This window comes from Impatiens glandulifera, chromosome 1, assembly GCF_907164915.1.
Source record: "Impatiens glandulifera chromosome 1, dImpGla2.1, whole genome shotgun sequence".
In the NCBI taxonomy this organism is placed as follows: Eukaryota; Viridiplantae; Streptophyta; class Magnoliopsida; order Ericales; family Balsaminaceae; genus Impatiens; species Impatiens glandulifera.
The window spans coordinates 12672292-12686274 of NC_061862.1; the positions used below are offsets into that span (position 1 = coordinate 12672292).

The window sequence follows — 13983 nt, forward strand, 5'->3', positions numbered from 1 at the left end:
ATTTAACTTATTTTATATTAATATTTTGTAAAAATTATCATATTAATGATCAAAAATTTTATATTTCAATACTCTAAAATTATTTATGAGTTATTTAAATCATCTTATCATAAATGAAAGAAATTTTATAAGTTTGTTTAATTTTTGGTTATTTTGAAAAATAAATTTAAGATTTTGTTGAATGACAAAATAAATAATTTAGATTAATTACTAACATATAAAAATAATAATTTTTAAAATTAAATTAAAACATTTTAATGAATTATTTTGAAATATGAAATTAAAATCAAAATCAGTCTATTAGTGCTCTAAATATAAAGTTGAGGTCTATGTTTAGTTTTGTTAATAACAATATTAACTCACCATGCTTTTATTCATAATATTTTTTCCAAAAAATAATTTCTTATATAAATTTCAAAGTTGTAAAACATTTACTTTTACAATCAAATAAAAATTAAAATTGACTCAAAAATTATGAAAGGTATATTTAATTTTTCATAATTATATTCAAATAATTATATTCGAGTAATTTTGTAATTTTGTCCGTTTCTAATTAAAGATTAAAGATCAACAAACCCTTAATTAATTAATTTTCTTCATTTCATTTCAAACTAAGGAATGAAGATTTAAGAATTAAGGATCGAAGATTTAAGAATTTAATTTATTACGGTGTTTATGTTTTAAGTAATACTCTCTAGCACGCTTGATGTTGTGCCTAACATCATTCTCATGAATATAAATTCTCTCACAATCGAAAAAACTCCTATGAAGTTTCTTTAGTGTCGACAATATAATCAACAACTCTACATCTTCCTTGTCATTATCGTAATTAATGGACTTAATGGAGTTTTCCGTTGACTCGGTCTTTTTCTGATTCTTTTGCCAATAATAGTAAGGTTTTATTTGTAACACATTATCCTTATGTTTTGGCCAAACAGATTCTTTGTCGTCCACAATCACCACTGTCTTCTCTTCCCCTCCGAGCACGACGTCAAGATTCTTCTCGCCTTTGGTTGTGCAGTCATCCCTCGAAATAACCCTCCAATCAAAAAGGGCCTCATCCCGATCAACCATATTTGCAAAGGCATTTGCATACGATTGACTTCCCAAAGTGTAAATATAAAGCTCGAACAACTTGCTCACTTCTTCTAAGAAATAGGTCACGGATGGTCTTATCTTCGTTAAGATCTTCCTCTTCTTAAAAGTAACAATTCCTTTTTCTTTAAGGGATTTGGAGTCCCTAGTATGGTCTTCCTTTAAAAAATCATCGAATGAGATGGAATGAATTGCAGTATTGTCAAGATCGAGGATGAGAGAAAGCTTCTTCTTTTCGATGAGGTTTGTCCGATAATTAGTGCAACGGAAAAGGAAAAACTCCTTTTTGGTTAGAGAGAAATCGTCCAGCACGTATTTAAGTGGTATCTTTTCATCAAGGTAGTTAGTCATTGTCGATGAATTAGAAGAAAGTTGACAACCGCAAACGAAACAGAGGCCTCCCACGTTGGCTCGATGATCGCATGATTGCTTCAAATCTTCATCAAATCGGCGTCTTTTCAAAGCCCTCGTCGACTTTTTGAGATCTCTCGGTGGTGTATGATCTTCCTTCGCCAAAACTAAGCCCGCTGAGTACTGTTCGATCATTATTGTAGGAGTCGAAAACGGAATAGGTGGATGATCATCATGAATAGCCGAGGTCAAGGTCATCGTTATTAAAGGAGTAGGAAACAACGAAATAGGTAGATGATTCTCAACAATCACAACTGAGACTTGAAACTAAGTAAATATTATTGAAATCTGTATATTATAGTCTCTTACAAGTTATAAGCCAAAGTCAAATTTATAAAAAAAACAAAGATAAATTATAGCCAAAAATATATTAATTAAAAAATAAAACTAACCATTTAAAATAATATTACATTTAAGTTTATATATTTAATCTATATTTTGGGATGACTGAATATTTTTAAGTGATTTATACATTAATTAATCTTAATTTTATTTAGTTAATAAAATGAATTTTAATTAATGAATTGTTTGTTTATAACTAATTAAAGTTAATTAATGAAAATATTCACTAAAACAACGCAAAAATATAGATGAATTCAAATCATTAAATTAATAGGACAAAAATATTAAAAGAGATTGCTATTCAAAATCTAAAATTTGAATTTTCTGATTTGTAATATATATATATATATATATATATATATATATATATATATATATATATATATATATATATATATATATATATATATATATATTAATTTGAATTTTTTATTGATAGAATTCTTGTTTAAGAAATATTTTACTTTTAATGAAATATGTACACATTTTTAATAGTATATATTTAGATAAAAATAAATTAAAATAGAGTAATTGATTAAGTAAATATAATATTATCATTTTTTTTTGTTATAAATTAAAAGAATAACCAATACCTATTTATTTATATATGTACAAATTTTAATATAAATAATATGAAGTTCTAAGCTTATAACTAATTATCCTAGCTAATTCTAATATTTAATAACAAATTTCACAATAATCTCTAACAATATTCTTAAATAAATAATAATTCAAATTATGTGGTAACTAGGACATTCAACAATTAAATAATTTTTTTTTTTATTTTATTAAGCCTAAACCCGTTAATTTTCTTTATTATACATATTTAAAAATAAAATAAAATATTCAGGAGAGAAGTAAGCCTCAAAAATTTGTTTTCTTAAAATTATTTAAGCATAAGAATAAAAAAAAAATTAATCAAATATTGTTTTCTCTTATATTTATTTGAGGAATAAAAGTGATGATTAATTAATCATCATAACAAGAATCAATTTGAGATAATCTAATAATTTTAGAGGAATTTTGATTAAGTTCATTCAATACTCAAAATCAAAACATATTTCTATAGGAATTCAAATATTAAAAAATGAAATAGTATCACACAATAAATTATCACCATTTTTATCTCAACTAAATTCAACTTTATGCCTCATTCATATTAATTGATTTTGTATAGAAACTAATAATTCGATCAATTACAAATGGTTAATTTTGTACATTATTAATTTAAGATTCAAGAAACTAATAAAAACAATATAATTAATTTGATCATTATCTATTTCCCACTTTATACACTGTCTAAGAACTCTCTATGAAGTATCGTCAATGCCATCAACATAAACATTAACTCTCCATCATCGACGCAATATATGAGAGTATTCATAATTCATCCTCGAGATGAATGTTCAACTCCGAAACTCAATCATCATCGATTTTGAATCTGTTCTCAATTCTAGATTCAAAGATGTTCTTATCCGACCATTAGTCGAATTCGGCTTGCAAACTTTTCTTGAAGGCTCGGACTCTATCCTCGAGGCGGAGGTAACCGAGTTCTTCGACAATGCAAAGATGAGAAGTGATGGTAGCATCACCACCTACATCGACTGCGAATTGTACCGGCTCACTGAAGAGTCATTCGCAGATTTCTTCGACCTTCCATCCGAAGGATTTTCGTACTTCCCCATTCCCCTCATTCGAGCAAATGAGCGTTTCTCGCTCATTTTCTCCGGTAACACCCATCTGGTTGAATGCCACGGTCTGAAAGATTACCTGGCCCCTCACTTTCAATTATTCCAAGACCTCATCTAGCGGTCAATCCTGGGACACATGCCGAATCAACGTTACACTCGACAAGTGTATGACATCATGATCTCAATCACAAAATTCTCACCCATAAATTGTGCCACATTTCTATTCAACAATTTGAAGGATCATATCATGGCACCCAGAAGAAGAATCGGATTTGCTCCTCAAATCAGCCGGTATATCCGCTCCATCATCCCCAATCTCGGACCAGGAGTCCCGGTAGGCCCGGCTAACACGCTGACCGACGACATGTTGGAAAGCTGGATTGAAAGAATAAAAGACCGGACCGGCTACAACGTGGAGGAATGGACCTTGAGAATGGAAGAAGGGAACCTTCTATAAAAATCATGTTTTAATCGTATCTCTCAAATTTCCGGTCATCTCGGTCTTTCTTTTGTACGACCGATTGACTATTCTATAAAGATGCATGTTTGAAATTCAATATCTCAAAAAGTCGGCTAAAACTTTTTTCAGTTAACTTCAAACTTCGATTAACCTCATAATCGGCTAACTTCAATATCGGCTAACTTTAAATTTCGGCTAGCAGCAAAAATCAATTAAAATGTCAATCCGGCTTAAAAATTCAAAAAAAAAACATAACTGGTTTTGATACTTTTCGGTTAAAAGTACCAAAAAGGGAGAAATTGATAAACTATTTTAAAAAACAATTCTCCAGAAAAATGGCCAAATAAAGTTAAGTTATTTCAAACCGGCCAACAATTACAAGTTTTGAATATTTATTCTAAATAATCAAAAAGGGAGAAATTGTTAGAAAAATTAATTTTAAGTTAATTTTAAACCGGCCAACAATTACAAGTTTTGAATATTTATTCTAAATAATCAAAAAGGGAGAAATTGTTAGAAAAATTAAATAAGTTAATTTTAAACCGGCCAAAGAACTTAATCAGTCTCAAACTTTCTTGTGCAGGTACAGCTCAAGCCGCACTGGACCGGTTGAGGCATTCTGTCTCAAGGATCCAGACATAATCAAGTAAATCGATTTGACTCCTCTCACCGGATCGGCTGAGATGCAAACCGTATGAAATATCATCTTCGGCTGGCTTAATATATCGAAGATCTTAAGGCCAACATGATAATTACTCAAAGTGATGAAATCTGTGAATATGACGTAATAAAATGATGAAGTTATTTCTTGGAAATACACAAAAAAAGGATTTGAATCAGAAGCATGCGGCAAAAGGAATGATTACTGATTATCCAAGATTACAAGCAACTTCTGACATAGGCGGTCGGCTAATGCATGTTTGCCATGTGTCCAAAATGGCAAGGCGTGCACGCTACCTGACTCTGACCGGAACGACTTCAGATGACCAATCAAATGGAGAGAGAAAAATATGATCGTTGTCATATTTTTATAAATAGAAGCTCAAATGTGTTGAATCCAACAGCAACAGTGAATCTCACAACAAGACGAATTTTACGCGTGACCCTGAATATCGATTGAAATCCTTGAAATTGTTTGAAAGATAATTGCGAGAACTTTGTGTATTTTACCTTTTGTAAAAGTATTACATCATCTGTGAGTGGTGTAAACGACGAGCAGTAAATAAGACTCGATCGGAGTGTGTTTATTGAATATTCCAATTAGTGAATATCCTTCTCACTGTTTGAGAAGAAGGGGTGACGTAGGAAATTCAACTCCGAACATCCATAAAAACCTGTCTTGTGTTCTTCATTTTATTTTCCGACTTATTTACTCTAACCAACCGAACCGAAATATCTATTATCTCAACCGAAATAACTTATACTCCCCTTAGCCGAACCGGTTTTCTCTTCATTCAAACCGACTTCTCCTAATACCTTCCAAACCGAATTGTGTGAGTTGCTTCAGATTGAAATAGACATTTCCGCAATTGAACTCGGTTCAAGAGTCTGTGACAATCTGTGTAGTGCTAAGAGCGGTTCTAATCTTTAACCGGATTAGTACCAGTGTGTTGTGTGTTGTTTCTAAGTGATCTACCTTTAGCCAGACCCCGGTTCCCTATCGGCGATTCCGATCCTAACATAATCAAATATTGGTTTCTCTTTTATTCATTTGAATAAAAGTGATGATTAAAATTTAATCATAATAACAAGAATCAATTTGAGATAATCTAATAATTTTAGAGGAATTTTGATTAAGCCCATTCAATACTCAAAATCAAAACATATTTCTACAGAATTCAAATATTGAAAAATGAAATAGTATCACACAATAAATTATCACCATTTTTTTATCTCAACTAAAATCAACTTTATGCCTTCATTCATATTAATTGATTTTGTATAGAAACTAATAACTCGATCAATTACAAATGGTTAATTTTGTACATTATTAATTTAAGATTCAAGAAACTAATAAAAACAATATAATTAATTTGATCATTATCTATTTCCCACTTTATACAGTGTCTAATATCCTTGTCATGAATACAAGTCTCCTCCCATGATTAAAGAACTCTCTATGAAGTATCGTCAATGCCATCAACATAAACATTAGCTCTCCATCATTGACGCAATATATGGGAGAATTCATAATTCATTGTTGTCTGATCTTTTTCCAATAATAATAAGGTATAATTGTTTGAATTATTTCCAATATTTGGGTACATATATTATTTAATAATTGTATATGAGTTGTTATCATAATAAGATTAAAACTCAATTAAAGTGATTTATTAAAGTATAAAAATTATGGGTTTATTTAGACATCTATAATAAATATTGGAACATATTTATGTAGAAGCAGAAATATATTTATTATTTCTGAATAATAAATGAGTATATTAGGCTAGGTGCCAACCCATACAGATAACCTAGCCTATCGATAAAGGGTTGGGACACTTAAACCCCACCCACATTCCAGATTCAGATATTCTAATCCAGGTTCAGATCCAGAAAAAGAAGATCAAAGATCAAGAGAAGATCAAGATAAAGAGAATAACAAGAACGGCTTAATGAACCGTTCTTAATTCTAGATTCAGGTAAGTTTCCGCAATTACAGTTTATCTCAATTTATCGACATGAAGTATTAAAAATTATAAAAACTAAAGAATAAAGATTTAGATTAAAGATTATAACAAGTGGTATCAAAGCTTCTCTAAGTTGATCTATTGAGATTTAAGTTTTTAAGAATTTTAAAAATATGAACATAATTTTTTTATGTGAATATTTGATCTAATTCAGCTAGAACTGATAAAGAATAAGTTTGATGATTGTTTTAAAAATGACAATAACTTGTGATGATTATGTTATATGAAATTCTGAAATCAGATTTAAGTTAGAAAAAGAAGAAGAAAAAAAATAGATTTATATAGATTTATTAATGAAGGTGTCAGATTTATTAATGAATTAATGTTAAAATATTTTATGGAAATAAAGATTAGGAATGATGAAATAAAGTTAATTATGAAATTTAATATATATATATATATATATATATATATATATATTATGATTTTAGAATTAAGTAAAGAAAAATATATTACATTAAATACACATTAAAAATTAAATATTAGAGTATATTTAATGAATTAATATAGAAATTTATAAACAATAAATGCATACATTTAATTTATAAAATAAATAAATACATTTAATTTATAACTTAATTAAGTTAATTTATAACTTAATTAATGTATTCATTATTTATGTTATTCAGAATAAAAAAAGAAAATATTCATTATTATTTTATTATTAATAATAATTTATAAATAAAGAATTTTAATAAGTCATTGTTATATTTATCAAGAATTAAAGATAGCAATTAATCTAATAATTAAATCATGTTATATTACACATTCGGATATATATACATATTACATATTTCGGTCTTTATGTATATAAAGCTGATTGATATTAAAAAATAGTTGAGTGATTAGTAAAACCACAATTATTTGTTTTGTGTATAACACATATAAAATTTATGAGATTTTGATACATAAAATAATATTCAGATTTTCGGTATTAATAACATGTTCAAAATTTGGTACAATTTTAGGCCCACTTAAATTTGTAATTATACGGTTGTTAATCGGCCCAAATGAAGGTTAATAATTGGACGGATTGCAAATTTAAATATTGTACAAATTATTAATTTATAGAACATATTTGTTATTAATCGGACAAAAAGAAGTTTAATAATTGGTTGAGTTACACACTTAAATATGTACATAAGTTATTAATTTATTAAATCAATTAATTGAAGCAACATCCTACCAAAGTAGGCTCTCTTGTGTAGGTTAGAGCATCTCTATCAATAACCAATTTTTTTGTCATGATCATAGTCATGATCATGAAAAGAGCTTGATGAGCAAGATTTTGGTCATAGTGCTCATCCATGACCAAAAAATTTTGATCATGAATTAAAAAATATTATTTTTATTTTAAAATTAAAAAATAATAAATAATTTTTAAATATTATAATAATATTTAATTTCTAATTTTTATACATAATAATGTTTTATAATTTTTAAAAATAATAATTGGATTATTGTTGTAGTTATCCATAATAATTTAGTATTAATTATGGATAATTGTAAATAAAGGAGGATAATTAGTAAGAAATTGAGAAAATTTTGATTTTTTTGTGCTCCGAAATATAGTAAGAGTGATCTTTATTTATAGATCTAAAAAATTATGAATTTTGGTATATTTTATTTATTTTTTAAAATTATAAATAATGCTAAAATCGGGTTTTAAAGATAAGAGATAAAAAAATCTGGGCAACCAATCAGAGTCTAACAAATGGTAGTATTTTATTGAATGAGTTTGGTTGTGATTTTTGTCAAATTTTGAAAAAAAAAAAGCAAGACGTAATGAACTGATTGTGGTTTTGGTCATTGAATGACCAACCAATTGGTCATGATAAACTCACACAATCAACGACAACCGGCATCATGACCCATTTTTGGGTCATGGATAGCCATGCTCTTAATATGTTTTATAAAATATAGATCAAGGAAGAGAGAGAAAAGCTCTAGAGATACGATCGGCACAATTGGCACCTCACAATTGACGACACGATCAGCACGGTTGGCACAACACAATCAACAGTATGATAGACACGAATAGCACGATCGGCACGAACGACACGATTCGCGAAGTAAGTGTCGATAATCCTAAATCTCTAAGAATTTCGTTGGTAGCTTTTTCTAGATGCTTATTTCCTAATTGCGAGCGTTAGTGTGTTCTCGGAGGTTTCTTTTTGAAACTGTTTTGTCGCTATATCTTTAGGGTTTCTGAATTGCCCTATTTCCGCATTTACTCTGCTTTATTATTTGTTTTCTTCTTCAACAATGGGGAAAAAGAAGAGTAATAAAGCTAAGGAAGTCAAAGAGTTTGTTATGGAAGGTCTCAAGGAGATTACTGAAGAAGTCATTCAAGAAAAACATGACAAAAGCAAAGGAAAAGCAAATGTTGTGGAAAATTCTAAAGAAAATAATACAGGAAAGCAGGAGAAGAAGGTTTTTGAAGAAATTAATGTAGGAAAGCAAGAAAAGAATGAAGGAGTCTAAAAAGTTGGTTACAATGAAAGAGTCAATCTATTTGGCCTCAAAACCCAAATCACCAAGCTTCTGATGCATTCTAAAAAATGAGAGATTGTTCTTAATAAGGAGAAAGTACAACATATAACAATTCAACACAATATTCATTATCTTCAGGACTGGAATTTGCTGAAAAAAGAAGAATATGAAGAGACAGTAAATTGGTCTGTGGCTATAATGAGGGAGTTGATGAAGACCCCTAAATTCAAGACCTATACTATAAGGAGCAACTCTACTTGGAAAGTAAATGAGGTATGGAATAAAAATGCATGAAAGAAAGCTGAAGACCATGCCTATAAAGGGAAAATCTTCTTGGGGGATGTTAAAATAAAAGTGGAGGTACTTAATTCTCCTTTTGAATTTAAACTTCCCAATGAAGCAGAAAAAAAAGCAAAGACAAGAATCCCAAGACTGAACTAAAAATTCAAGTTGAGAACAACAAGGTGAAGAACCCGAAAATCCTGAAAAATAATTCTTTCTATCAAATCAGAACGGGTTCATATAAAGAAAGAAATCAAAATAAGAATATGCAGTATTCATTAAACTCTTTAGTTCATCCCCCTTTCATTGCAAGAGGAAGGGGAAGAGGAAGACAATATGTTGATACAACAGGTTGGTATGGAAATAAAAATCATAATTGGGATAATTAGGATTTGATACAGTTTATAATCTTTGTTTGTATGTTTGATTGCTACTAATCATTTTCTTTAGGGTCGTTTGATTGTCATCCTTAAATCATAGCTAAGGTTTGTCTAGCTTTGATCCTTGACCCTCCCACTTTTGGGATTTTAATGAAATGGTTTTAACCGTTTTCCAAAAAAAAATATATTTTATAAATTAAGAAGGTAGTGTGTCTGTAATTCATGCGGTTATTTAATCGGCCCAAATGAAGATAAAATAATTGGTCAGAATAACATTATGCACATGTGATAATAAATATGTAAAAATTATTCGGTGTGCCATGTGAATAATTGGACTATCCAAAGATAACCAATTGTTTGACAGGACTTATTGTTAATATTTGATTACTACAAAAGGGTATCGTTTGCAAGTTAATATTTAATGTCCAAAGACTAAATAAGCAGAAGTTAACACTTCTGCTTATACGGCTTTTTTGTCAACATCTTAAGTTCATTTTATATGATAAAGTTTTAAGGCTTATTTAGAATTTATTGTTTTTTTACATAATTATTTTAAAACAGAGTTGTCAATTAATTTTTGAAAATCAATAAAAGTTGACATACATATACAAACGTATTAACTAGAGTTATCTTTTAGTTCGTAGTTTGGTTATACTCGGGAAAGGGCTTTCGCGCTTCATCCTCTGTACTCTTTCTAAAAACGTTGTCTACTTATAAAGTTTGGTTTTGAAAATTAGTTGTATAGCATTTGAGTTTTAACAGATTATTCTTCTGATCCTAGTCATGCTTCTAGGTTTTAGCATTATTTAAAATATTGAAACAACAATATTTAAAATGCTGGTACATGTTGCTGATAGTAACTATGGAGGATTATACATGAAGTAAATTAGTCATTTTAAGGGTGTTAGGTTTAAAAATAAATATCAAATAGGTCTTAGTCAAAATATTTGTTTAGTGAAAATATCCCAAAGATATTTTGAAATCATTTCCTATTTTTCGGGATTTTTAGAAAATGGTTTAGGTTTCCAAAATTACAAAAATAATTTTGGGTTTTAAAAAGTGGAATCAAACAGGCCTTAGGACCGGAGTCCTAAGTTTAGGGTCCGTTTTTATGGGTTGGGGTCCGGAGACCCTCGGTCTGGGTGCTAAGGACTCTCGGTCCTAAGCTGAGATTACTGGTCTGGTTGTATAAAAACATCGGTCCTAGGCTAGACTAGGGCTAAGTCCTCTCGGTCTTAGATGAAAATCCTCGGTCGGATTTCTCGGTCCTAGCTCAAGAACATCGGTCAGACCTCTCAGTCCTAGCTCAAGAACATCGGTCAGACCTCTCGGTCCTAGTTCAAGAACACCTAAATTCATTTTTTTATTCATTTTTTAGTTTGGATTATTTGATCTAGGGGTTTGAGGCTAACAAACATCGGTCCTCAAGAACACCTCAATTCATTTTTTAGTTTGGATTATTTGATCCAAGGGTTTGAGTGGCTTCATAAAGCTCACGGGAACATGTTGATCAACATCTTAAGCTATCAATCAACCTAGATGATGATCAAATCGTTCAAAACAGTTTGTGATCAAAATTTGGATTTTTGATTTTAAAGTTGTTTTGAGGATAAATGAGTTATCCAATAGCTTTCCTATATATCATATATTTGATTGGTATCAAAACATGAACACTAACTGATCCTTTTGACCAAATCAATAACTCAAAATTTTCTTTAATTTTGAAATTTTTGATTGAGATCAAACAAAATCGGGATGGATCAAACATGATCCAAACAGTTGTCCAACATCATTATAATAATATTAGGATGTTTTTTGGGTTGTGATTCAATAAAATTAGCCTAAGAACAACAAACCCAATTTTCGGATTTTAAAAATTCAAATTTGGGGTTTTTAAGATTGATTGATCTCCCATATAGTTTCTAAATGATCTTAGGATCAATATCCAACCATAAGTTATCATAAACAACAAACATACAAGATTATGCTATTTGAAATATAAAAATTTCAAATTCAAACTGTAAATATAAATTAGAGGGTGATTGGATCCTTACCAAGGATTGAAGAACACTCCTTAGACATCAGGGAAACTGTTGGGATGTTTAAATCCAATCTTTAAGGCCTTATCCCAAAGTTTTCAAAAAAAAAATCGAAAGCTTGAAGTTTTAATGACAAATTTCTGAAAATCAAAGATTGGAAGGTGGAGAGTGGATATATTGCCTTCGAATCGACTTAAGGGGCTATTTATAGCTGCCCAAAGTCGGTTTATCCATCCAAGTGGACTGAATCAATCAAAGTCTATTTATAGTATTTTTTCTGTTTTTCCTCAAGTTGGTCGGAATAGGGATGAATCGTCCCTATTCTTGTAGGAGAAATGATCACCATCGTAGGGTGATCATTTCAGGCTTTAAATCAGTCGAAATGGTTGACCAACGAAGAATTTCCAAAAAGAGAAGACCAAATACAGGTCTTTGATCTTATCTCTCCGGCGTCGCGTTGGAGACGAAGGTGGCACCCAAAACGAAGTCGTTTTGAGCGCGTTTGTGCGTTCCATTGGCGTTCTGTTCAGGCGTCGTTCCGTTTGGACGTTCCGTTAGCGGACTGGCTAAGGGGCATTAGCCAATCCGGTGTCTCGCGAGCGTGCGCTCCTTCCGCTACAGCAGGCTATGTGGGCGCGCCTGGAGCATCGGATTAAGATCGGATGCTCATCCGATGGCTTTGGTAACGGTTGTAGCTTTAATTCCTAATTTCGGCTACACCCAATTACAATTTTATTTTTTTATTTAAAACCTTAAGAGTTTTGTTTGAAATTTATTTTTCTTTCACCCTTTTGACTTTATTTTTTTTTTTATCTTTTTAAATACACAAAATATTAAAATAAATATGACAAATATTTTACCCATTTTTTTATTTATTTTTATATTTTTATGGTTAAATAAATAATTGTTTTAAATGAAAGGGATATAACAATTCATTATAAATTATTTATTTTTGTCCATTTAATTTTTCTAAAGTTATTTTGAGATAAAATAGGTATAACATTTATCCCAAATAATTTTTTTTTTGTCCTTAATCCTTAATTAATTTGATTAATTACCAAAATAATTATCCTAATTAATTGATTTAATTGAGTTTTTGTAACGAGGTTAATTAATTTGATTTTATTTATTTAATAATAAATTAAAATAATTATTTTAATATTATAAATTGGAGTGTAGTTTTTTAGTCTTTACAAAGGTAAACGAGTTTGTTTAATTTTTGTTTATTTAAAAAATAAATTTAAAATTTTGTTGAATGACAAAATAAATAATTTAGATTAATTACTAATATATATAAAAATAATAATTTTAAAAAAATTAAAATATTTTATTTGAGAATATAGAATTATTTTGAAATAATGAATTAATCTTGGATCAAATAAATTTTTAAGCCGGATTCAGATTTTTTAAAAAAATCTATAGAGAGAAAATAAACCATGATTGATTATGATTTTAAAGAGGGGATGATTATTTGTAGTAAAAAGACTTAAAAAAGGGTATTGATAGGTATATAAATAAAAAATAAAATAATAATTTAAAATAAATGATATTTTAGTATTTTAATTAATGAAATAAGTGATTTGATTATTGAGAGTGATTGATTTAAAAATTAATTTTAATTAAAATATTTTGAAAAGCCAAAAGAGAACCCGTCCTTAGTTGATAACAAAGATAAGGTATCTTAGTTATAGAAGTTCTGAGCTCGTAGAGGAGGGATTAACAAAACTGTTTTTCTCCTCAATTAAAAAAATGACCGTATCGCGGACCGGTTGGACAGTCGGTCTAACTGCTTATTTTAAAACAATTTTGTAAGGCTATTGTTATTTGAGGTTTGGAATTAGGTTATTTTTATTAAATTAAGTTTGGACTTTGAATTTCGTCATTTCATTGGTTTTATTAAAATCTTAGTAATTTAAGATTTTTTTTTAAATAAACAAAATGTATGTTATCTTACTTTAATTTATTATTATTTTTTAATTAATTTGTCACGTTTTTAAATAAAATGACATTTAAATACGTTTTGAACGCATTATTTAAACTGAGTATTGTTTTCGACATTTCTCATTTTAATTTATCGAAGTTGATTTATGTGACAAAAAAATG

General features: G+C 29.0%; 1 protein-coding gene across 1 annotated transcript; it reads right to left on the bottom strand.

The window, feature by feature from the left end:
- Nucleotides 1–648: 648 nt before the first annotated feature.
- Nucleotides 649–1704, bottom strand: LOC124913448 (RNA polymerase II C-terminal domain phosphatase-like 4). Its single transcript, XM_047454029.1, has one exon. The coding sequence runs from the start codon at nucleotides 1702–1704 to the stop codon at nucleotides 649–651; it is 1056 nt and encodes a 351-aa protein (XP_047309985.1).
- Between the last annotated feature and the right edge of the window lie 12279 nt (nucleotides 1705–13983).